At 41.1% G+C, this 27,614-nt stretch overlaps 2 protein-coding genes across 2 annotated transcripts in view; one reads left to right on the forward strand and one right to left on the reverse strand.

Moving 5' to 3' along the window:
- LOC117990765 (cell growth regulator with RING finger domain protein 1-like) overlaps positions 1-27,614 on the reverse strand; it is a 47,242-nt gene that overhangs the window by 16,218 nt on the left and 3,410 nt on the right. Inside the window, exons 3-4 of the mRNA XM_034978262.2 lie at positions 10,517-10,652; positions 487-628 (exon numbers count right to left, since the gene is read on the reverse strand). Of these exons, the coding sequence (XP_034834153.1) occupies positions 487-628; positions 10,517-10,652 (278 nt within the window). The remainder of the gene's footprint in view (positions 1-486; positions 629-10,516; positions 10,653-27,614) is intronic.
- On the forward strand, positions 18,138-23,504 carry LOC138403578 (uncharacterized). The gene is made up of 2 exons (XM_069504748.1): positions 18,138-20,432; positions 23,388-23,504. The coding sequence occupies exon 1, from the start codon at positions 18,138-18,140 to the stop codon at positions 19,962-19,964; it is 1,827 nt and encodes a 608-aa protein (XP_069360849.1). The 3' UTR covers positions 19,965-20,432; positions 23,388-23,504.

Below are 27,614 nucleotides of genomic sequence, written 5' to 3' on the forward strand. Positions count from 1 at the left end.
GAGGAAAACCGAAAGGTCGACGGTTCAAACCCCGCCCGTTGCACTATTGTCGTACCTACTCCTAGCACAAACCTGACGCTTAATTGGAGAGGAAAGGGGAATATTAGTCAATATTCTTAAAAAAAAAAATTCTAAGGTCTACTGTTCAGACCAAATTGCGACACCCAAACTGGGTATCCATAATCCTACCTTGTACATAGTTTATGGAATACGGTATTTGACAACTAGTCAAATCAGTAACTTTTTATCAAACGTCAAACGCGCACTTAGTATGCGATATTCTATGAAATACAGAAATGTGACGTCACATCATAATGACGTATTTTTTTAGTTTAATCAATAATTTAAAATGGTTATTACACTTAAAACTAACAAAGGTCGCGGATTTTACGTATTTTGGAAGACCCTCTATTTAATAATCACTGAGAAATAATTTATTTTTGACATAGGCAAATACCGTATTGCAATAAATTGAAATATAATCACCGTATCGTCCGGCCTCAGTTCGGCTGTGTCCCGCTGGTCTCGTGCCAGAATCACCACGAGGGGGTAGCAGATTCGAGGCGGCGGCCCCAGTTGCAGCGGCTCCGACGAAAGTTTCAAATCTTTCTCGTCGTGTGCGTTACTTCTGCAACAATGATTACTTTCATTTCATTAAATTATCAAATAAAATGAATTTGAATTTATGAATTATGAATGGTTTTTTAAAAATCCCGTGAGAACTCTTTGATTTTCTGGGATAAAAAGTAGCCTATATCCTTCCCCGGGATGCAAGCTATATCTGTACCAAATTTCGTCAAAATCAGTTGAACGGATGGGCTGTAAAAGGCTGGCAGACAGTCAGACACACTTTCGCATTTATAATATTAGTATGGGTGCAATAATGCGAAGACGGTTTTAGAGGTTGGGTTTTTTTTAGCCACCTTGGTTATAACAATATTACTCGTATGTATATTGATGGTAGCTCTTATTACAAAATACGTACTCTTGTATATTTTGTGATACTATGTATGTCAGAAACCTTCCCGTCCCAACAACTGTACATAAAGTTTCAATTAAATCGGATGAACGATGTGCGAACGCATAAATGACAGAAAGACAAATTACCTATCGCAGTAATACTCCTGACAATGGGGCCGATCCTCTTGTACACAATCTCTAAACTAAACTAAATTAACAGGTCTAAATTTAGTGCCATCCTTTAAAGCAAGCAACATTATGAATGGGATAGCAATAGATTTAGACGTGCCATTTTAGTTTAGTTTAGAGATTGTGTACAATGGAATTAGCCACAATTTCCTTCTAAAATATACTTTAAGTAGAGAAACACTAGTACGTACTACATCAATATTATAAAAATGAATGACTAAATGTGTTGCTGATCGCAAGTCTCGAAAACAGCTGAACCGATTTCGCTAATTCTTTTTTTATAACATTCCTTGAAGTACGAGGATGGATGGTTCTTACGGAGAGAAAAATTTAAAAAATTTGAATCGACTGTTAGGCAGAACGAAGTTCGCACGGGCAGCTAGTTATCGAAAAAAATATACTGAGGTGTGTGGGACACCCGAAAGAAGCGAAGGAAAGAGTTGTGTTTCATCTCCACATTCGTTCGTTCGTTTCAATTTTAGCCATTATACCCATCCGTCAAAACAAAACATATTTATTTTGTTAAGAAGCTTGTTCGCTTCAAAAATCTCTTTGCAAATAAATCACCAGTAGTTCCCAGAACTCCAGAAGCAATCTAAATTAGCTCTTATTAAAATATCCGGTTTCTTTAATTTACTGTGAACTGCGGTACAATTTTTCCGTGCCGGTCTCCCGAGAAATGCTCGAATGTATAAAACACCGCAAGTATGGCATTGCGATTGAATATTTTATAAAACTCCGTTAAATGGAATTTTAATGGCCCTATATCTACATGCGATGGGCCACTTTTACGTTCTTTTATATGCGTAGTTATGCTACAATCACTGCGCACATGAATGCTATAATTTTTAACAATTTAAAATAATAATAATATGCTGTAGGAATCGTGCAAAATTACGAAAAATACGATTGCAGTACGGAACCCTCGTTGCGCGAGCCTGACTCGCACTTGGCCGGTTTTTTTAGGGTTCCGTAACTCAAAAGGAAAAACGGAACCCTTATAGGATGACTTTGTTGTCTGTCTGTCTGTCTGTCTGTCTGTCTGTCTGTCTGTCTGTCCGTCTGTCTGTCAAGAAACCTACAGGGTACTTCCCGTTGACCTAGAATCATGAAATTTGGTAGCTAGGTGGGTCTTATAGCTGGTATTAGGGGAAAAATCTGAAAACCGTGAATTTGTGGTTATATCACACAAAAAAAAATTCCTTACCTCAAAAGGAAAACCGAAACCCTTATAGGATCACTTTGGTGTCTGTCTGTCTGTCAAGAAACCTACAGGGTACTTCCCGTTGACCTAGAATCATGAAATTTGGCAGGTACGTAGATCTTATAGCTGACATTTGGGGAAAAATCTGAAAATCGTGAATTTAGGGTTAGATCACACAAAAAAAAATTAAATTGTGGTCATGAACTAATAATTAGTATTTTCAACTTTCGAAGTGAGTGACTATATCAAGTGGGGTATCATGTGAAAGGTCTTCACCTGTGCATTCTAAAACCGATTTTTATTTATTTTTATGCATCATAGTTTTTGAATCATCGTGCAAAATGTCGAAAAAATACGACTGTAGTACGGAACCCTCATAGCGCGAGCCTGACTCGCACTTGTTAAAAACCTAAATCCATGCGGACGAAGTCTATATTTTTAGACAGTCATATATTTTGTTTGCCAATATATGTATATCTTGTTTGCCAAAAAATCTAGTACGTCTAGCTAATCCAAAAGTAAAAAGGTACCTACATAAGGTTTATTTAAGTAACAAAATATTTCTGTTTATTTTTAATTTTTAAATAGGTACAGTTAGCGCTTGCCCAGCGAAAGTATGTCATGGATAAGCCTGTCATATTAAATTAAAATACTCTTGGAATAAACTGGGTCTAGACTTTATTTAGCTGTAGGTGTTTAAGTTACTACTACGCATATTACAATAAAAATAATGTTTTACCTTGATAATATAAAATTACATAAGGTACCTATTTAAATCGATAAAATTTCGCAACTGATATTACCTGTTTTGAAATTTTTGAATACTGATTGTGATTTCTGATCAACATTGTAACCCTATTATGCAGAGACATAACATAAAAATTGCTTATCTTAAGGTAATGATAAGGAAAATTCTATTCTTGCCTACTAATATTATAAACAGGTAAAGTTTGTACGTTTGTATGTATCTAATCTCCGGAACTAATGATCCGTTGCTCGATTGCGGTAGAATGACAGCTACAACGTCACGATCGCAATCACCTCTGATTGGTTGACGCTCGCTCACTATTAGCTACAATGCATTGTTGCAACATGAATAGCACGAATTCAGCCAATCACAACAATTGAGATTTTAATAGATTGATGCCGGTTTTACGAAATCGCCCTTGATACTGAAAATTCTTTCACTGATAGAATGCTACATTGTCACCAAATACAACAGGCTATAAATTTAAATTATAATGCGCAGGCGAAGTCGCGGGTAAAAGCTAGTAGGTGACTGGTAATAATTAGGTAATTAAATATATTAAAATCTTACTTTTGAATTGACGTCATTACTCGCCGACATTAGGTATGTACTTTAGGTACTACTTACATTTAAAAACACACACACAAGCATTTACTACATTTATTCTAAATCTATTCTGTTAAAATAGTTTTAATTATAATTTTATGTAATCTCTTTTAGCATTCTGTTATACCTAGATTTAAATTTAAATAATAATTATGTATTTACGCTGTTGATTAATTTCAAATAAACAACAACAAAAAAAATTAAAACAGGATACTTCTCATTAATTTCAATTTACTAAATACATATAAAAATAAATGTTTGTCCGTCTATATCTGTTACATTCGCGCATCTGATTGATTTGGAATTTACTAGTTTAAGAAAAAAACACACTCGAAACTGTGAGCTGTGATGCAGGGCTATGCTAATGCATGTGTAGTCCGCGCGGACAAAGTCGCGAGCATAAGCTAGTTTCCTATAAATAAATAGTAAATAACGTCTGCGAAACATTTTTATTGTATCTGATGTTATGTACGGGTTAATAGTTATAATTTATTGCAAAAAACCGGCCAAGTTCGAGTCATACTCGCGCACTGAGGGTTCCGTAGTACAATCGTATTTTGTCGACATTTTGCACGATAAATCAAAAACTATTATGCCTAAAAATAAATAAAAATCTGTTTTAGAATGTACAAGTAAAGCCCTTTCATATGATACCCCACTTGGTATAGTTATCTTACTTCGAAATATGAAAATACTAATTATTAGTTCATGACCACATTTAAATTTTTTTTGTGTGATATAACACCAAATTCACGGTTTTCAGATTTTTCTCCGAAAGTCTGCTATAAGACCTGCCTATCTGCTAAATTTCATGATTCTAGGTCAACGGGAAGTACCCTGTAGGTTTTTTGACCGACCGACAGACAGACAACAAAGTGATCCTATAAGGGTTCCGTTTTTCCTTTTGAGGTACGGAACCCTAATAAATAGTAAATAACGTCTGCGAAATATTTTTAATGTATTATTATGTACGGGTTAATAGTTATAATTCATTGCAAAAAAAAATTACATAAAAGCGAGCTGCACTGAAGCTGAACCATTGTTTCCAAGTGATTAGCCCACGAGTGGCTACTTATTTAAGTTAGGGTTGTCAATCGGTGTTATTCCCCGCGCCTTGGCCTTCTCCTCCTAGTCCTGTGTCTAAATCTTCGAGGAATGTCTGACGTTGGCAAATGCTAGGAGATACCTACTAAATCGAACATTCAAGGGAACTTAAGGATGATGTATGCTTGACCGTGTCGGGCACGAGCCGTGTACGAGTTTTCCGAGCTCCGTACGACGTATGTACGTGCCTCAAGTTTACATTACAGCGAGTGTAATATAAACGTGCACGGCCGAGCCACGGACACGGCACGATGATGCATGAACTACTTTGAGCTGTGCGTTGATAGATCAGTCAGTCAATCAGTCAGTCACCTTTTCCTTTTATATTTTAGATTATGTGTGTGAGGCAACCCTAGACGTGGAAACCTCGTGGCACGGTTGCGAAACACAGGCGCTACGATTCAATGGCAACGAACCGACATCGACACGGTTAGCAGGTCCATTGCGATACAGTGTTTGCTTCTACTTTGAAACTCAAGAATGTAATGTACTAAGTTAAGATAGATCGAAGTCAGAGGTAAACTTGAGTGATTATTATTACTGAATGATCAAACCGTCGGTTAACTGCAAGAAACCAACTGCAAAAAATTATCAAGTACAGCTGTTCAATGAACCAAAAGCTTAATTTGCTATAACCCGCTGAAACAGGTCGAATCTGTATGGTGCAACATGCAGTATGCGAAATGCACCGCCCGCCCTCCTACTGCTAACCATGCAGGAAAACAAGCAATACGCACCCGCACCACCACCACGCAGCACCACACAAATCCCAAAACACACTCGACGCACGGTGCATTTTGCATGCTGCATGTTGCATCATACAGATTTACCTGTTTCAGCGGATTATAGCAAATTAAGCTTTTGGTTCATTGTATATCATGGACTTCCGCAAAGTAACGCCTGCTTCTATAGAACAGTACAGCTGTTTACAACAACAACAAACAAGACGAGTTCTATACATAGAACTTGTTGTATTGTTCTCGTTGTATAGAACCCGGAGACGGACAGAAGCTACTTTTGTAAAATAAAAATAGCGAGCGAACGAGCAGGCGGGTCACCTGATGTTAAGTGATCACCGCCGCCCATGAACATTCGCTGCACCAGAGGAACCGCCAATGCTCTGCCGGCCTTTCATAAGTTTAATTTATTAATATTATTAGCTATTTTCCTATTATAAAATGTTATCACTTTGTACTTTAGTTTTCACGTATAAAATCAGATTTTTGAGCTTTTTGATTTTTGTTCTAAATTAAATTCTTAATCAATACTTGAAATAAATGCATATCTTTGGGAATTTGTTAATTCGCCCCTTGAATAGGTAACCCAATGTCGAAATCTAGTGGGAACACCGCCGAAGGGAGTTGGTTCCACAGTTTGTATGTGCCTGGAAAAAAGATCTGGCACAACGAGCGGTCCATGTTCGAAGTGCACCAGTACCCGTAGTACAAGATTTTACGTCTCACCAAACGAAACCAAATTCGAGAGTCGAAATACTTCCGCGTTACAGTAAACTGGACCTAAACAGCCTTGAATTGAAGTCAAATATTCAATGGCACTGATTTTAATTTCGCAATGTTTCCGCTTGGAGCGCTGGCTGTAGAAGTGTAGACAAACTTGAGCTTTAAAACATGGCGTTTAAGATCCAGTTTACTGTAACGCGGAAGTATTTCGACTCTCGAATTTGGTTTGGTTTGGTGAGACGTAAAATCTTGTACTACGGGTACAGGTACCCAGGTGGTGAGGGAAAAATTGCTAACGGTGGCTTGCGGCGCAGTTGTAGAAATAGGATGGTGGAATGAGGTCAAACATACTCCTCAGAACACTCCCCGTTATAAAAGCGATAGAATACGCAAATCGAGCTTACGTCTCTGGGGTGCTCCAGGCTTTCCAACGAGCTGGTAAGTGTGGGATTGTCCACAAATCGGACAACACGCTTTTGAATCCGATCAAATAGAAGGCAAGTAGAAGGCGTAGGTACTGGGCACATTTTATACCAGAAAATGGAAAAGTTCCCACATTTTAAATATCATACCTAATATATACAGTGGACAAAGTCGCGACCGTCAGCTAGTAATTTATAAAATAATTTACAAATTAGCTCACATAATAATTAGGTATTTAACTAATAATGAATGTATTAAGCTACTTAATTCGGATTAAGTATTGCGAAATAATGATATTAATTGCATGACGTAGGTATGTGCCTGCAAAATACAATGAAGCTTACGCCTTACGCATACCTATATAATATACTGTAGGAACAGAAAAAGTACAGTTCATTTCAGTTCCGCAATGACTCATATTATTTTATATCAATAATAATTTTGACTCACTTTATTTACTTTACAAATTAAAAGCGTCTACACTCGAGGATTCGAGATAAGTAAGATGACTCAGAATAATATGGATTTGGAGGATGCTCCGAATCCTCCAAACGGAGGATCAGGCTGAAATTTGGCATGCAAATTCCAGACAGCTATTATGACGTAGACATCCGCTAAGTATTTTTGAAATTCAACCTCTAACGGGGTAAAATAGGGGTTTGAAATAGTCCACGCGGATGAACACACGTCGAATAGACACATCGTACGCGTGGGTTCAGATTTTTAAAATCCCGTGGGAACTTAAACTTAAACTCTTTGATTTCTCGGGATAAAAAGTAGCCTATGACACTCTCCAGGTCTTTAACTATAGCCATGTAAAAAATCACGTCGATCCGTTGCTCTGTTGCGACGTGATTGACAGACAAACCAACAAACCAACAAACAAACACACTTTCACATTTGTAATTGCGTACTGATAAAAGCCGTTTATAGGCATCAACATAATATACATACAGACACGATTTCACATATTTACTGATAACTCCTAACACGGTTATTTCCAATTGGCACTATAAACAATTGAACAATTGCTTGAATTGAATAGGTTATTTCAAATCAAAACAATTGTACACTCGATTACCACACCAAATGTCCGTGACCGCGGGTAAACTAAAGGCTTGGTCATACACGACGCGAGACGGTAATACGGCTCCTAGAAGTTTGTAATACAAGGAACGGTATGAAGGCGTTCATACTGCGAAACGTGCGTTGGATTCTACACGATATTATTATGATTTTTTTTAACCGGACAAATGCGAGTGGAGAGGGTTCCGTACGATGAAAATGTGAATTTATACGCACAATATTAAGTGATCTACCATTTTTTTCATATTATAAATTTACCATTATTTCCATACCATAAATGCTTCTTATAGATGTTCCTATAATGTAATGTCCAACACGGTACCTACAGTTTGCAAATTTATTTTTTCAATTTTCTAATTTGCCCCCAAAAGTGACCTCCATAGTCAAACTCATTTATTTACTTTACACGTCCGTATTTGGGTCACCGAAATTTATATTAAGTATGTGTACCTATTAGTTGATGGGTCAGAAGATTCGGAGCAAATTGGCTATCACAGAGGACACTCTGGCAAACGAGTCATAAGGGTTCCTAATAAAGGACAATCGTACACGCGTACGCGCGCGTGAAGCTGCCTGCGCTTCGCGCTTTATCTGTTTAAGTCCTCACTACTAAAAGTGAACTGTATTTCATACCTTATAATACTAGATGATGCCCGCGACTTCGTCCGCGTGGATTTAGGTTTTTAAAACCCCGTGGGAAGTCTTTGATTTTCTGGGATAAAAAGTAGCCTACGTCTTTCCCCGGGATGCAAGCTATCTCTGTACCAAATTTCGTCAAAATCGGTTGGACGGATGGGCCGTGAAAAGCTAGCAGACAGACAGACAGACACACTTTCGCATTTATAGAGATCGTGTCTAAGAGGCTGTCTAAATTCGTATGACACTGGAAATCAAGTTGTAAGCAAATTAAACGAGTTGCAGCCCGCAAAAAATTTAGTTCGAAATGACTCGTCTTGCGCGTCGTCTACACTCCACATAGACTATGGAGGTCATTGACTAAAGGTAGATTTATTTTACTTTTCCTTTCATTTGTGGTTTTAGAATGATTGAAACTTTTACTTTATGGAAGAACCGTACATTCGCCTAGTGATTGACATGCTTTGAGTATGTACTTACTTGTACCTACTAAATTTTTGGAACGGTAATTGCCTAATACCAAGCGTGCAGGTCATAAAGGCATAAAGGCATAAATGCACTGCTTACCCCAGTTGTAGTGGCTCAATGCATATTTTTCATTATGACCAGCCAGTAAACAGGTTCTCACCTAACTATTGCCTACCCTGGCTTCAAACCCTGTGCACGCCACTGATTACCAAGTACCTACCTATAATTCGCGACAGGTCAAGATGGCAGTCAGGGTATGAGGCGGGGGGCGCCCAACACAACCGCACTGGGTTAGCGCGAAGGCTATGCGGTGTGTCTGCGTCCTGATCACGATTGTCATGTCGACCTGTCGCGAACTATAGTAGAACAGTCGGTCGGTCACACACAATCTAGAAACAAGGCAAACTGAAAACTAAAAAGTCCAACAAAATATAGTATTTTCCTTTGATGTCTCACGGGACATACCTACGTACTATTTTGTCCATGTATTCCTCAAACGTCAACAAAATCATCAATGAATTTTTGTATTGACGTCATTTATTTACCCGCAGGTATTTCATAAGGACGTACAATGGTGTGCAATAAATACCTATCTAATGCTGTCGTTAATAAACCTAAGGTCACAGAAAGATGTAGTGCGAAACGCGGAAAAATCTAATGCGAAATTGTACATATGATTTCGCCCACGTCAATTCTCTTCGTCGTCGTTCTCTCCGCGCAGATATGGCGCTCTCCTCTCCTTTTCAGCAAGATTTTCGCGCAAAAAATCGTCCCTGGACTAGGTATACAGTAGGGCGATTTCGTAAAACCGGCATCAATCATTATTATTTATTACAATCTCAATTGTTGTGATTGGCTAAATTTGTGCGATTCTTGTTGCAACAATGCATTGTAGGCTGTAGCTAATAGTAAGCGAGTGACAACCAATCAGAGGTGATTACAATCGTGACATTGTAGCTTTCACTCTACCGCAATCGCGCAGCAGGTTGCTTTTGAGTTCAGATCGAAAACAACTGAACCGTCTTTTTAAAACGATACGGCACAGTCAAATTTCCATAATATGCAACAAAATTTCACCGAAACCACGAAATTTTCTTCTGGAAAATAGAGGGTTCTAGGGTTTTAAGGCGAAATGATCAATCCAAACCGGATGTTCACTGTAAAATGCTATTAGGGATGCAAGTGTTATCAAAATATTGATCTATCGATATCGATATTTATTGAATTAGGTCTATATTGAAATATCGATATATCAGTCTAGCCGATATATCAATATTTATCGGGTTTTTTCATGGTTTACTTAAGGAACCCTTATTGATCACTTAGTTGTCTGTCTGACTGTCAAGAAACCTACAGGGTACTTCCCGTTGACCTAGAATCATGAATTTGGGAGGAAGGTAGGTCTTATAGCAGACATAAGGGGAAAAATCTAAAAAGCGTGAATTTGTGGTTACATCACAAAAAAAAATTAAAATGTGATCATAAACAAATAATTAGTATTTTCAACTCTTAACGTAAGATTACTATACCAAGTGGGGTATCATATGAAAAGCCTTTACCTGTACATTCTAAAACAGATTGTTATTTGTGTTTTGTTATTGTGTTTAGGCTAGTTATTGCTGTTGTTTTTACCTTGTAAAGCTCAGATGCCTTGATGCAAGCATTTCTGGTAAAGTCCCCCATAGCGTCTGATGCAGATCTCTGACGGGAGCTCCCCACCAGCTGGCGTGCCAGTAGCGCACTGTGGAGGACACGCAGCATCGTACACCTGCAGAAAAATAAAACATGTTTTAAGTCAACGTATCTCAGTAGCTCAGAAGCTGTGGTAGTGATTTGTCTGGTGGGAGGCTTCGGCCGTGGCTATAGTTATAACTATTTATTTGCATAATCAAGCCTAACAACCCTAACAATTACATTGTTGTCTAAGGGGATTCCAACATCAATGTGACTAATTCCGTTGTAAACAATCTCTAAACTAAACTAAAATGGCACGTCTAAATCTATTGCTATCCCTTTCATAATTTTGCCTGGAGAAAAGGATAGCACTAGATTTAGACCTGTTAATTTAGTTTGGTTTAGAGATTGTGTACAAGGTAATCGGCCCCATTGGTTGTCTACCTATTTCTATTCAATACTAGCTGACCCGGCGAACTTCGTACCGCCTAACAGTCGATTCTTTAATTTTTTTTTAAATACTTACAATTTTTTAAATTTTTCTCTCCGTAAGAACCATCCTCGTACTTCAAGGAATATTATAAAAAAAATTTAGCGAAATCGGTTCAGCTGTTCTCGAGATTTGCAATCATCAACACATTTAGCGATTCATCTAAATATATAAAAGGAAAAGGTGACTGACTGACTGACTGATCTATCAACGCACAGCTCAAACTACTGCACGGATCGGGTTGAAATTTGGCATGCAGATAGCAGATAGCTATTATGACGTAGGTATCCGTCAAGAAAGGATTTCTGAAAATTCAACCCCTAAGGGGGTGAAATAGGGGTTTGAAATTTGTGTAGTTAACGCGGACGAAGTGGCGAGCATAAGCTAGTTTTTATATATGTATAGAGATAAATAATTTACGAATGTATCTATCAAACCTTACTGTTTTGTCTATATGGTGAAACTAGTGGGAATAAAAATCACATAATATTTAGAGACTATAAAAAATAACTCGTAATAATCATCACAGATTAAATACCACTTATTTCATACGTAATCTAATAGTAACTATTTGAAGTTTGTACACACATGAATTGGGGATGGTCACGCGATTGTTATAAATACATTAAGTAGCTCATATACGGGCCACTTTAAAATCACGCATGAATTATCATGTAGATTGTAGTTTACACACATGTTCATAATACATATTTTTTTTTTTTTTATTCAGATACAAGTTAGCCCTTGACTGCAATCTCACCTGATGGTAAGTGATGATGCAGTCTAAGATGATAGCGGGCTAACCTGGAAGGGATATGGCAGTTTTTATTAAACCCGTACCCCTTTGGTTTCTACACGGCATCGTACCGGAACGCTAAATCGCTTGGCGGCGCGGCTTTGCCGGTAGGGTGGTAACTAGCCACAGCCGAAGCCTCCCACCAGACCAGACCAGAAATTTAGAAATTATAAAATTCCAAACCCCTGCTAGGAATCGAACCCGGGACCTCCCACTAATGCGCTCACGACTGCGCCAGGGAGGTCGGCATATTATGTAATAGATACAACATATATACTCGTGATCACTCGTGACTTCTATAATTACAATCGTTTCTGATGCTACAAATTATTACTACTACTAGCTGATCCCCGCGGCTTCGCCCGCGTAGATTTAGGTTTTTAAAGATCCCGTATAGCCTATGTCACTCAGGAATAATGTAGCTTTCTACTGGTGAAAGAATTTTTAAAATCGGTTCAGTAGTTCCAAAGATTACCCCCTACAAACAAACTTAAAGACACTCTTTATATAATAGTACTAGCTTATGCTCGCGACTTCGTCCGCGTGGACTACAAAATTTCAAAACCCTATTTCATCCCCTTAGGAGTTGAATTTTCAAAAATTCTTTCTTAGCGGATGCCTACGTCATAATAGCTATCTGCATGCCAAATTTCAGCCCGATCCGTCCAGTAGTTTGAGCTGTGCGTTGATAGATCAGTCAGTCAGTCAGTCAGTCACCTTTTCCTTTTATATATATAGATAAATGTACTACAATCCCGAATGAATCTGCAGCTCGATTGCTGTAGAATGACAGCTTGGTTGATGCTCGCTCACTATTGGCTACGTACAATACATTGTTGCAACAAGAAACGCACAAATTCAGCCAATCACAACAATAATTGAGATTGTAATAATGATTGATGCAGGTTTTACAAAATCGACCTACAGTTTTGTACAAAGCGCAGTCATACACCATTCAGATTCAATCTGTACTAATATTACTTATAAAGAGGTAAAGTTTGTTTGTGGGGGCTAATTTCTGGAACTACTGAACCGATTTTAAAAATTCTTTCACCAGTAGAAAGCTACATTATTCCTGAGTAACATAGGCTATATTTTATTTTCAAAGCTCGCGCGCTAGCCGGCGACGGCCGGCGCTTCAAGGATTCAAAAATTCTGTTTTAGAATTTACAGATAAAGCCCTTTCATAATATGATACCTACCCCACTTGGTATTATATTCTAGGTCAACGGGAAGTACCGTATAGGTTTTCGTTACGACAGACGGACCGACGGACGGACAGACGGACAACGAAGTGATCCTATAAGGGTTCCTTTTTCCTTTTGAGGTACGGAATCCTAAAAAAATGCCTTGACCTATAGCTAACCCTTTGTTGACAATGAGAAAGAGATTTGAATGGACTAGTTGGTAGGTATAATTCGTTGGCTATTCTCATGCATAATTAGCGATAGATATGTTAATAGCAAATACAAGAAACAAACAAACAAATACAAGAAAGAAACAAAAATTGTAATTGACAACTTATAAATGTACCTACAATCAGCAAATAAATAATTTGTATTTGTATTTGTATTTGTATTTGTAAACGCCATAGACATTTAAACAATGAAAAGTAATTTGGCACTCGTAAAAATAATGTCGCAATCACACAATTGTAGCCGATTCCGATCCGACATCGGACCATGTTTTTTAAGGTTCCGTACCTCAAAAGAAAAAAAGGAACCCTTATACAGGATTACTTTTTTCATATTTGTCTGTCTGTCCGTCTGTCCCTCTGTCGTGTCGGTCAAGAAAACCTACAGGGTACTTTCCGTTGACCTACAATCAGGAAATTTGGCAGGTAGGTAGGTAGGTTTCATAGCACAAGTAAAGGAAAAAACCCGGAAATCGAGACTAAGTGGGGTATCCTATTTTATTCAGATACAAGTTAGCCCTTGACTGCAATCTCACCTGAAAGTAAGTGATGATGCAGTCTAAGATGATAGCGGGCTAACCTGGAAAGGGTATAGCAGTTTTTATTAAACCCATACCCCTTTGGTTTCTACACGGCATCGTACCGGAACGCTAAATCGCTTGGCGGCACGGCTTTGCCGGTAGGGTGGTAACTAGCCACGGCCGAAGCCTCCCACCAGACACAGGGTATCCTATGAAAGGGCTTTACCTGTACATTCTAAAAAGATTATTATTTGTTTTTAATTTTTTATTCATAACTAGCTGCCCCGGGGAACTTCGTACCGCCTAACAGTTGATTCTTTTCAGGATTTTTTTTAAATTTTTCTCTCCGTAAGGACCATCCCCGTACTTCAAAGAATATTATGAAAAAAGAATTAGCGAAATCGGTTCAGCTGCTCCCGAGATTTGCGATCAGCAACACATTCAGCGATTCATTTTTATATATAGATTTAGTTTTTGATTTATCGTGTAAAATGTCGAAAAAATACCTGAGTTCAGAACCCTCGGTGCGCGAGTCTGATTCGCAAATAGCCGGCTTTGTACATAATAGTCTTGCAAATCAGAATCAATTTGGATTAATGTGAAGAGCAATTTGTTTAGTAGGTACTTGTTCCTTTGGGGCAAATCATCATAATAGAATTATCGGATGATCTTAGAAGTGGAACCTCAATGAGCCGATTCGTTTTATAGATCTGTGAAATATTGAAAAATTTCAATTCAAATCTAAATAGGTAAATATAAAAGGAAAAAGTGACTGACTGACTGACTGATCTATCAACGCACAGCTCAAACTACTGGACGGATCAGGCTGAAATTTGGCATGCAGATAGCTATTATGACGTACCTAGACATCCGCTAAGATATAATTTTTGAAAATTCAACCCCCAAGGAGGTAAAATAGGGGTTTGAAATTTGTGTAGTCCACGCGGACGAAGTCGCGAGCATAAGCTAGTAGGTAAATAAAAGGAAAAGGTGACCGACTGACTATCAACGCGCAGCTTAAACTACTGGACGGATCGGGCTGAAATTCGGCATGCAGATAGCTATTATGACGTAAGCATCCGCTAAGAAAGAATTTTTGAAAATTCAACCCCTCTAAGGGGGTAAAACAGGGGTCTGAAATTTTTGTAGTCCACGCGGACGAAGTCGCGAGCATAAGCTAGTTATTATTTAAAAGGAAAGGTTAATATTAAAATAATAATTATGTACGCTGTTGATTACTATCAAATAAATAAAAATAAAAAGCCCTGACTCACTGACTGACTCATCACCAGTGGGGTGGGCCCAAACCCAAAATCTTGGACCTAGAAAATTGAATTCATAAAGCTGTTGTCCGCGACTTCGGCCGCTTGGATTTAGGTTTATAAAAATTCCGTGGGAACTCTTTGTTTTTCCGGGATAAAAAGTAGCGTCGTAGGTTTATCACTCTCCAGGTCTTTAACTATATTTATTTATTTATTTTTATTTTTCATGTACCAAAATTGTAGTTGCAAAGTAATAATAAATTAAGTTACATTGGAAATGCTTATCTCTAAACAGAGATTTCTTCCAGCTTCTCATTCAAGGTTGTGAGTAAGGCAATACTATACCTACCCATGCAAAAAAATCAAGTCGATCCGTCGTTCCGTTGCGACGTGATTGAAGGACCAACCAATAAACCAACAAACATACACACTTTCGTATTTATAACATGACTTTATAATGTAGACAAAGAAAGAGCAAAGCCGCGGGCGGTCGCCAGTCTGTTGATTGCCAGTCGCCAGTTTGGAAGATTGAAGATGATCATGATCAACCTATCGCCGGCTCACTGCAGAGCACGAATCTCCTCAGAGTGAAAGGGTTTGGCCATAGTCTACCACGCTGGCCATGTGCGGATTGGTAGACTTCACACACCTTTGAGAACATTATGGAGAACTCATCAGGCATGCAGGTTTCCTCACAATGTTTTCCTTTGCCGTTAAAGCAAGTGATATTTAATTATTTAAAACGCACATATTTCCGAAAAGTTAGAGGATCGAACCCTCAACCTCCGATTAGAAGGCGGACGTCCTAGCCACTAGGCTATCATAGCTTATTCAGGTTGAAGAATTTGAAGACGAACTGTTTAAAATTGGACAGAGAAAGAGGTCGATCTGAACTTACTCTAGACAACAAAAAGTGAAAACTGCTCTGTTCTAGGTCGAAAAAAGTGAAAGCCGATGTGTTCTAGATAGGAGAGAGTAGCAGCCGATCTGTTAATAGATCTGAAAGAGTAGAGGTCGTCATACACGTGACACGTGCATTGCGTATGGTACTTATTTCTAACTCTATGGTATTGGAGATGTGACTAAAGTCCCACGGCAAACTCCTATTCTGAAGATTTTTTAAATTAAAAATGGCGAGCAAACGAGCAGGCGGGCCACTTGATGTTACCTAAATGATTACCGCCGCCCATGAACATTTGCAGTACCAGAGGAACCACCAATGCGTTGCCGGCCTTTCAGGAATTTGTTGGTCCGCCCCTTGAATAACTCCATATTGTAATCTAATGGGAACACCGCCAAAGGGAATTGATTCCACAGTTTGCATGTGCGTGGAAAAAAGAATCTGGCACAATGGTTGGTCGAAGTGCACCAGTCACCCAGGTGGTGAGGGTGAAATTGTTTGCGGTGGCGTGCGGTGCGGCTGTAGAAAAAAGAAGGTAAATTAGAAGTATTCTGTGGTTGCGACCCTGAAAGTGCGACACTGTCGAGTAACGAGGCCTAAAACATTGGCATCGAAACTATCGGATCGGACAATGTGGGCACGCTTTTTTACGCCTATTTGTGGGCGGATTGGCAGTACTTTGAGGCAAGTCACGTTTGTACATTGGCCTTTGTGCCAAAATCCCACGCACCCCACGAACGCACCTTCATAGTTCATAACAACTTTTTAAAATTCTAATATGTAGCTCAATATGCGTTCCTCGATCCGTGGCGTATAAGACCAGCCATACACGGACAGCTTGAATTGAAGCAGCTGCGACTGCGTATCGAACTACAGACTTCTACATACGTACATACACGAACCGCTCAAGCAGTTGCAACTGCTTCGGGCGGTTGGGCGGTCAAGCAGTCGCCAGGCATACACTGACTGTCGACCGCAGTTACCTCCGCCCGCGCTCCTCATTCCACGTCGCGCACGCTTCCCGCCCGCATTGAAATTGCTTGAAGCCTGAAGCTGCCATCGAGCAGTTAAGCTAACTGCTCGATGGCAGCTTCAAGCTGTTGACTCTGACTGCGAGAGACTCTGAGAGCGGTTCGTGTATGTTGATCACTGGCTAATCGCTCGAGCAGTCCGTGTATGGCCGGCCTTAGAATGAGAGTACAGATTCACGCACAAAAAACGGGTCAAGTACTTACGAGCCAGAGTCGCGCACCGAGGGTTCCGTATTACAGTCGTATTTTTTCGACATTTTTCACGATAAATGAAAATCTGTTTTAGAATGTATAGGTAAAGCCCTTTCATATGATATCCTACTTGGTATAGTAATCTTATTTTGAAAGTGGAAAATACTAATTATTTGTGCATCAACACATTTTAATTTTTTTTGTAATCTGACCCCAAATTCACGGTTTTCGGATTTTTTCCCCTTACGTGTGCTATAAGACCTACCTGCCTACCTTTCATGATCCTAAGTCAACAGGAAGTACCCTATAGGTTTCTTGACAGACAGACAACAAAGTGATCCTATAAGAATCCCGTTTTTCCTTTTGTAGTACGGAACCCTAAAACGGGTCAAGTGCGAGCCGGACTCGCACTCGAAGGGTTCCGTTCCATCGTACTGGCAATGAAATAAACACGAGTGGCGCCCCAAAAGCGGGTTTTTTATTTTTCTGGCCAGACTTTATTTAGTGCGATTTTACCTTTATAGCTGTTATGAAAAGGTTTATCTACGTTAACAATGAAGCCTTTGTTGACAAAGGTGAACAGCACTTTGAGGTTTAAGCAAACTTCATCGTTTGATATCTGTTTCCATTCCCGGCGTGGCAGAACTGGCTAATGGTCTGGGTCTCAACGGCCCACGAACATTCGCCAGCTCGGCTATACGAGGCATCCTTCATGCAACCGGGCGGGTCGGCGGGGTTGCGGATTGCCGGTGTCCCCCAGGACCCTGGACAAGAAGGACTGCTACGGTACCACTCCCAACACCGGAGCAGAATCCAGCAACCCTCTTTCCGTGTTCCACCCATCCCCCTCCTAACCAAACAACCTTCCATCAAATTCCAGTAAACAACCCTAAACTCCCGCACACTCCACACTCACTCTAAACACACAGAGACACACCTAAACACTATACAATCAACACACTTTATCTAAAAATGGCGGACTCGAATAAACATATTAGTCTCCTGGTGGGTAGCGGCTTAGAGCCCAAATCCCACCCTGGCACCCAGGCGTCGTCCATGGACGGCGCCCAGGGCCCAGGCTGCCCCATCGTATCAGGAGGGGGCAACGACCCGCACCTTAAAACAACGACCCCAGCAAACCCCATATTGGACATGTCCGCCCTAGCCGCAGCGATCCCGGCACCTGCCAGCGCAAGTGCATGGACGCTCGTGGCTCCAAAAAAGAAGAAAAAGGGAAAAAGGACAGACCGACGGACAAAACAGCAAATGGATACACACGCGGACGGACAGACGGACACAGGAAACAACCGACCGACTGACACTAGGAAGGTCGAAGGCGGGAAGCGGAAAGAACCCGACTGCCCAACCGCGGGTACCGGCGACTTGGCCGGGGGAAGCAAGGGAGGAAGCGAAGGGCGGCCCCCACTAAGTGGAGGACGCCCCCTCGTGGACACCCGCGCAACCCCTGGCTGTTTCGCCGGTGGACATGCGAGCGGGCAGGTATCGGCCTCTGACCGCAACCCACATGCCACGGGAGAGTCGAGCACCACCACCGGCGGGGCTGGGCAAACCGTGGTCATGGACAGGGGGAACGATGGCGGTCACACTGACCCCAAAGGGAACCCAATCCGGACGCGGGGCGCAACGGGCCCCGACGGTTCCAACACCGCTCGACCCCCAACAACAACAACGACAACAACAACAACAACAACAACCAAACCAGACAGTGACAACATACAAAAAGCCCCCAACCCACCTAACAAGCGGGCTCACCCCCGCTTTAGGAAGCGGAACAGGGGAACGACACAACCAGACAGACAGAACAACCCCGGACCGTCGTCGTCAAGTCAACCTAACAACAAAAGGAACAGACTTGACGACACGATATCACCCAGAGGGGAATACAAACGTCCACGAACAGACCACAAACCACACCGAGACGCGAAGGACAACTACGCGAAAGCCGTCCAATCGCACTTGAGTGTGGCTGTGACGACTACCCCTAGAGCTGACCTAACCCAAGCTGAGGCGAACACCATACAGGGTCTGATACAGAAGGCGATTTTCGCGGCCTGTATCGAACCCTTGGCGCCAGGCCAAACCCGATACGCCCCGGCGTTTGAAGGTAAAGCCTTCCTCAGCGAGGGTGTTCTAAAAATGTGGTGCCACGACGACCAAGCGCTTAGCTGGCTCAAGAACGTGGTACCAAATTTAACATCACCCAAGAGCGGAACAAAACTCACTGTGATACAACAGACCGAAATACCAATTAGGGTAAGGTCGGGGCTATACGTCCCGGGCTACGACGGGGAGATAGGCCAACTACATCAAGTCCTATCTCACCAAAACCCGTGGTACAAGGTGTCACAGTGGGTTTTGTTCAGCTACTCGCGAACAACCAGCAGCCCTCCTGGTGTGTTCCTGATACTAGGAATTCCCAACGAGGAGCTGCCAACGATCCTGGAGCGCGGCAGGAAGGTCGCCTACTCCACGGGCACTATCTACATCAGGTTCTTCACGGATGAAGGACTAAGTGATGTACCGCCCGGGCATAACTTAGAGCCTGAAAACCGAGAGGAGCCTGATGTGGGTGGTGACATGGATGTGGATGAACTAACCAGCCAGCTCCCTGCAACACCTGAGCCCTCCGTTAGCACAATCCTCAACAACATCGAGGAAATGCTAGCGGACTCCCGGACGAACCTTATACAACCCCGGGAGAAAAAGGCTACGCAAGACGCTTTAGAGGAAACTGCCCCTGCCGAACAACCCCCGGCACAGAGGGCGACGGAGAAATAAAAATCATCCAAACCAACCTCCAGCACAAACACCTTGCCACGGCCACGTTACGTAGGCAGCTGGAGGTTGAGAACGAGACCATCGCCCTGATCCAGGAGCCGTGGGTCAGGGGAAAAACCATATGTGGTTTCGGAAGCTGTCATGGTAAGATCTTTTCACACAGCAGTGATGAACCACCAAGAACATGCATCTACATTCCACGCTGTATTACAGCGTTACTACTAACACAATACTGTTCCAGAGATCTGACAGCAGTTAAAATAAATAACGGAATACAACAAGGCATGGGGCGACCGCCAAAACCGGTGGTCCTAGCATCAATATACATGCCCATCGAGGACGGAATACCAACAAAAGAATTGGTGGAGCTTGTAACACACTGTGAGGATAACGACATGGATTTAATCATCTCTGTCGACAGCAACGCACACCACAACCTGTGGGGATGCACAGCCAACAACAAACGTGGTGAGAGTTTAATAAATTTCCTACTAACCACTAACCTAACAATTATTAATATGGGTACCGAACCGACTTTTGTGACGAGTAGGTACCAAACCATAATAGATCTAACCCTAGCGTCAACCAGAGCCGCAGACCATGTAAAGAACTGGAGAGTCAGTGACGAGCCCTCTCTCTCTGACCACAGGCGGATATGCTATGAGCTGGATCTCAGGATCACTCAACATGTACCAAAGAGAAATCCTAGGAAAACCAACATATTGAAATACAAAAACCTTCTGACACAACAGATAGGTGTAAATAAACCAAAAAACATCGATGATATAGATAACATCGAAGGAAACGTAAATAAACTAACAAAATATATTAGAACAAGCTATGAACAAGCTTGCCCCCTAAAGAAAAACAACATAAAACAATCATCGAAAAACAGCTGGTGGGGCCCTGATCTGGAAAGAATGAGGAAAAAACTTAGACATCTTTTCAACAGAGCCAAAAACACCAAACAAGAACAAGATTGGGACAACTATAAGGAGGCCCAATACCAATACAATAAACGCGTCAGGGAAAAGGAAAAAAATTCCTGGCAAAAGTTTTGCACGAGCATAGAATCAAACGATACTGCTGCGCGCATACGCAAGATTCTAGCAAATGATAACACCCGCACACTCGGCTCGCTGAGGAAAGCTGACGGAACATACACCAAGGACGACAAAGAGATAAGCGAAACGCTCATCGAAACACACTTCCCTGGCTGTAGAATAGTAGATTCAACAGACTGGGTGAACACCCTTGGTCACCATCCAGTAGAAGAGGATTGGGACCTTGCCAACAACATAGTCACGCGAGACAGAATCAGCTGGGCTATTGACACCTTTCACCCTTTCAAAACAGGAGGGACCGATACCATTTTCCCAGCCCTTCTACAATGGGGAAAACTTCAACTGACGCCTTGGCTGGAAATAATATACAAGGCCTGCATAGCATACAAATACATCCCAATGGCCTGGAGAGAAGTAAAGGTGGTCTTCCTACCAAAACCTGGTAGGAGCGACTACACATTGCCAAAGTCCTTCAGACCAATCAGCCTTACATCATTTCTACTAAAGACGCTCGAAAGACTGGTCGACCGGTCTCTCAGGGACAGAACTTTAAAGCATATACCACTACATCCAAACCAACATGCCTACAGTACGGGTAAATCAACAGAAACCGCTTTGCACTCTGTTGTTTCCAAAATCGAGCATGACTTAGAAAACAAACTATCGACATTAGGCATTTTCATAGATATTGAGGGAGCCTTTGACAAAACAACTTTTGATAGCATTGACAAAGCCTTGGGACGATACAAGGTGCCAAAAACTATACGCAGCTGGATAAGAGTAATGCTGGAACAGAGAATTATACAACTGGACATCAACGGAGTCACAAAAGGTATAGTAGCGAGAGGCTGCCCACAAGGAGGTGTTTTATCACCAATCCTGTGGAACCTGGTAGTTGACGACCTAATAACTAAACTAAACAAAAGTGGGTTCTACACCATTGGTTATGCGGATGATCTCACCATCCTAATCAGTGGTAAACTAGAAAACACACTATATGAAATCATGCAACGAGCTTTGCGCTTAATCGAAAGATGGTGCGATGAAAATGAACTTACAGTAAATCCAAAGAAAACAGAGATGATACTGTTTACCAACAAAAGGAAAATTGAGCTAACAAAACCACCAACCTTGTTCAACACAAGCCTTGAACTGTCCACTGAAGTAAAGTACCTCGGTGTGACGCTGGACAGCAAGCTCAGCTGGAAAAGGCACACAGAAGATAAAATTAAAAAATCACTTACAATACTAAATCAATGCAAACGCATGCTGGGGAAAAAATGGGGACTAAAACCAAAAATAATGAAATGGTTATACCTAGCGGTTGTAAGATGTTCACTAACTTATGCTGCACTTGTATGGTGGCCAAGAACTCTCCTTACAACCGCCCAGCAAGAACTACAGAAATTCCAACGACAAGCATGCCTCGCCATTACCGGCTGCATGAGTACTACACCAACAGCAGCACTCGAAATCATACTGGGGATTCCACCCCTATACCTACACATTAAAGAAGAAGCAACACTCGCAGCCTTGAGACTGAAAACCTCGGGTCATTGGAAAGAACACAACACAATGCATACTAAAATTCTTTTGCAAAGCATAAACAAAGAGCCACGTCTGGAGTGGAAATGTGACAGAACCAAAAAACAACACATACTAGACAAAAACTACAAGATAAACACAGGAAAGAACATGAATCCGAGGTCAACACAAGATGCAATAGAAGTGTACACCGACGGATCCAAAACCAAAACTGGCACAGGTGCAGGAGCCTATTGCCAAGAACTGAACATGAGGATAAGTCACGCACTCGGTAAGGATAACTCTGTCTTCCAAGCAGAGTGTGTGGGCATTATGACCGCAGCTATATCCATGACCAATCGACAGGTAACAAACTTTAAGATTAACATTAACTCTGATAGCCAAGCTGCTCTCAAAGCCTTGGCTAGATTCTCGACGACCTCCCAACTTATACAAGACTGCCACAAGGCTCTGCAAACTCTCGCCATGTCAAATGACATCACCCTAAGGTGGGTCAAAGGACATGATGGAGACCAGGGAAACGAGGCGGCAGACGCACTAGCACGAAAGGCTACGACACTGAAGGTGACAGGACCAGAACCTATCGTTCCCATACCCTTCAGTGAGTATAAAACCTGGTTGCATGAACTAACACTAAAAGAACATTCGAAACTATGGGCTAACACAACAGACTGCAGGCAAGCAAAAGAGGCTTTCCCCAACATAGACAAACGACAAACTAACATACTACTCCGCCTGGACAGAGGTAAACTTAGGAAGGTGGTGGGACTCATAACAGGGCATAGCCCACTAAACAAACACCTTTTCGTTATAGGTGTCACCGACAGTCCTCTGTGCAGGGCCTGCATGGAGGTCGATGAAACACCGACGCACGTACTCCTGGAATGTACGGGCGTAGCAGATCAACGCGAGCGCCATTTAAGATCCCCGACCTCACTCCATGAAGCCCTCGGCAACCTGGGCGGTCTATTTGGCTTCTGGAGCGAGCTTGGATGGCTGGAGTGAAGACTTCGGCGGGGAGGGGCAATGCACGCACAACAGACGGAAACGTTTAAGTGCGGAAACCAGCCCAGAGCGAAGAAAGATCTGTTTCCATTGTAAATATTGTGGAAAGTACGTTGACGAATGATAGAAGTGAGTGGAAGAAGAAGACATGTTGTGCCGACCCCACGCATAGCGTGGGATAAAATGAGGAAGAAGTGGAAACTATATAGGAAGGTCTTGTCCATTTCCTTTCCTTGGACATATTTGACGTGTATTATATACATAGTCTGATTTTTAAATCCGTGGAATTCTGACGTATCTTAATGTTATCATAGATAAAACGTGCCCACTAAAAATGGTAACAAATTCTATTATTATAATCTAGTAGTTCTGCCCGAACTAAGACCTCGCAATATCCCATAATTCCCGATAGTTTAATATTGTTAACAGCGCCATTTGTTAACAGTATTTTCAAAGTAAGATTACTATACCAAGTGGGGCATCACATGAAAGGGCATAACCTGTACATTCTAAAACAGATTTTTATTTATTTTATGCATAATAGTTTTTGATTTATCGTGCAAATAGTCGAAAAAATACGACTGTAGTTCGGATACGGAACCATGGGTGCGTGAGTCTGACACGCACTTGGCCGGTTTTTTTACAACAGTCATAATATTATGCCTTGTGTTCAGATTGAACTGCTTGTTGTGTGCGCACTATAACAATTGAAACGTTTAACGTTTATCTCGAGTACGAAGTGAGTACAGATGAACTAAACGTGGGTTGACTCTGCATAAAAGATTTGGCTCGTTTCATCCCACGTGCAGATTACACACCTCAATTCCGCCTTATTAGAAATTTATCGGAGCGAATTTGTCGGCTTCGAGAATTCCGAAATCATTCGAAATATGTTTTAATATCGATGGAATGGGGAAAAGGCACGGAAAAGGTCATATTTTCTTGTACTATGCTAATATTAGGAGGCTTTGTTGCGTGCAATCATTCCACTACCGCAGGTTTATTATAATAAGCAGCAGCGAGATTGAATCCGAATTGTCGATTGAATTATAATTTCTGAGGTTCTTGCGCGGGTTTCGGAAAAATATATAAGTAGCATCGATAATATAATTATAGAATTCATCGATATAATTATTATCGATTTTAAGTAATTAAATATCACTTGATTTAACGGTCAAGGAAAACATCGTGTGGAAACTTGCATGCCTGAGAGTTCTCCATGTTCAACAATACTCTAATGATAATACTAGATGATGCCCACGACTTCGTCCGCGTGGATTTAGGTTTTTATAATCCCGTGGGAACTCTTTAATTTTCCGGGATAAAATACTTATGTCCTTCCCCAGGATATAATCTAACTCTGTACTAAATTTCATCAAAATCGGTTGAACAGTTGAGCCGTGAAAAGCTAGCAGACAGATAGACAGACACACTTTCGCATTCATAATATTAGTATGGATTATGGCTGCTTGTTGACCTTAGGTTTTATTATTAAAGTAGCTAAGTAAATAATATAACAAAAAAAACTAAAGATGCAATTACTATTAAAAGGTCTTAAGGTTGACGTAACTACAATCAGGAAATCCTTAAAATACCGATAACTATCGTTTTTTCATGATTTATGTGCGGGAAACTATAAATATACTTTATAGTGTCATAGGTTAGCACCTTTACCTATTTATTACTGGTTAAGTTACTTTTTTCACAATATTTCAGAGTAAGTATAGACGTTAGTTACCTACTATCTACCTATTAGATTTAGATGATGCTGCCACGCGGTGCACGTGGGTTTGGGTTTAAAAAATTCAGTAGGAAAATCTTTGATTTTCTAGGATAAAAAGTAGCCACTCTCCAGGTCTTTAATACGATATTTTACACCAAGCGAGAAAAATTTAAAAATGTATAAACAAAATAGTATTAGCAATAAGCAATCGAAAAATATTTATTTCAGTTTATAATGAATATTATAATTCATACGGACAGACAGACAACGAAGTAATCCTAAGGGTTCCTTTTTCCTTTTGAGGTACGGAACCCTAAAAAGGGTAAAATACCCTATTATGTCCACAAAAATATCGTGCTTAGCCGTTGCTCCGTCGAGGCGTGACTGAAGGACAAATTATTATTACCAAACAAACACTTTCACATTTAAAATAGTACTAAATGATGTCCGCGACTTCATCCGCGTGGATTCAGGTCTTTCACAAATCCCGTGGGATTTCTGATTTTCTGGGACTTCGGGGATGTCCGTCCCCGAGATGCAAAGTATACATCAAAATCGGTTAAACGGAAGGGCCGTGAAAAGCAAGCAGACGGGCAGACACACTTTCCCATTTATTAAATTAAGCTAATCCATACTCAGTAATATTATAAATGGGAAAGTGTGTCTGTCTGTCTGCTAGCTTTTCACGGCCCAACAGTTTAACCGATTTTGATGAAGTTTGGTACAGAGTTAGCTTACATCCCGGGGAAAAGGACAAAGACTACTTTTATCCCGGAAAATCAAGGAGTTTTTAAAAAAACCATACCAACCAACTCCTTCCATTTGATCGGATCCAAAGGCGGGCTGTTCGACTTGTGGACGATCCCAAACTAACCGGCTCGTTGGAAAGCCTGGAGCACCGCAGAGACGTTAGCTCTCTATGCGTGTTCTATCGCCTTTATAATGGGGAGTGATCTGAAGAGCTTTTTGATCTCATTCCACCCTCATTTTTCTTCAATCGCACCGCGCGCCACCGTAAGGAATTTCACCCTCACCACCTGGGTGTCTGGTGCACTTCGACCGTCCGCTCTGCCAGATCCTGCTTTCCACGCACATGAAAACTGTGGAACCACCGAACCAACTCCCATCGGCGGTGTTCCCACTAGATTACAACATGGGGTTATTCAAGGGGCGGACCAACAAATTCCTAAAAGGCCGGCAACGCATCGGGTGGTTCCTCTGGTGCTGCAAAGTGCAAATGTTCATGGGCGGCGGTAATCACTTAACATCAGGTCCGCCTGCTGGTTTGCTCGCTATCTCTATTTAAAAAAAACCGGCCAAGTGCGAGTCAGGCTCGCGCAATGAGGGTTCCGTACTACAGTCGTATTTTTTCGACATTTTGCAGGATAATTCAAAAACTATGATACATAAAAATAATTATAAATCTGTTTTAGAATGCACAGGTGAAGACCTTTCATATAATACCCCATGATATAGTTATCTTACTTAGAAAATTGAAAATACTAATTATTAGTTCATGACCACATTTTTTTTTCTGTGTGATATAACCACAAATTCACGGTTTTCAGATTTTTCCCCAAATGTCAGCTATAAGATCTACCTACCTGCCAAATTTCATGATTCTAGGTCCACGGGAACTACCCTGTAGGTTTCTTGACAGACAGACAGACAACAAAGTGATCCTATAAGGGTTCCGGTTTTCCTTTTGAGGTACGGAACCCTAAAAACCACACGTACGAAGTCGCGGGCATCCTCTTGTATTTAATAGTATGGATAAGTAGGATGTGTAGGTACATGTGAGGTCAAAGGTTTTCAAGCAATCAATCATAGTACCTCACAGAGGCTAAAAATATTCTAATGGCCATGAAATTTATTCAGCTTTTTTGTATAACTAATTATGCTAAAATAAAATGGTGACTTATTTGCCAGGCTACTAAGTACATGTAGGAGAAACCGGCTTCAATTGAAACTGTCCACAGTTAGACCGATATTTAAAAAGATGATAAAAATAATATAAGTAACTAGCATATGCTCGCGACTTCGTCCGCGTGGACAACAAAATATCAAAACCCTATTTCACCCCCTCTCAAAAATCCTTTCTTAGCTTACCTACGTCATAATAGCTATCTGCATGCCAAATTTCAGCCCGATCCGTCCAGTAGTTTGAGCTGTGCGTTGATAGATCAGTCAGTCAGTCAGTCAGTCAGTCATTCAGTCAGTCAGTCAGTCAGTCACCTTTTCCTTTTATATATATAGACTAGCTGCCCCGGCGAACTTCGTACCGCCTAACAGTCGATTCTTTATCAGGATTTT

This window comes from Maniola hyperantus, chromosome 18 (assembly GCF_902806685.2).
Source record: "Maniola hyperantus chromosome 18, iAphHyp1.2, whole genome shotgun sequence".
Taxonomy (NCBI): domain Eukaryota; kingdom Metazoa; phylum Arthropoda; class Insecta; order Lepidoptera; family Nymphalidae; genus Maniola; species Maniola hyperantus.

Coding starts and splice junctions, on each gene's coding strand:
- LOC138403578 (XM_069504748.1), top strand. CDS start 18,138: ATGGCGGACTCGAATAAACATATTAGTCTCCTGGTGGGTAGCGGCTTA.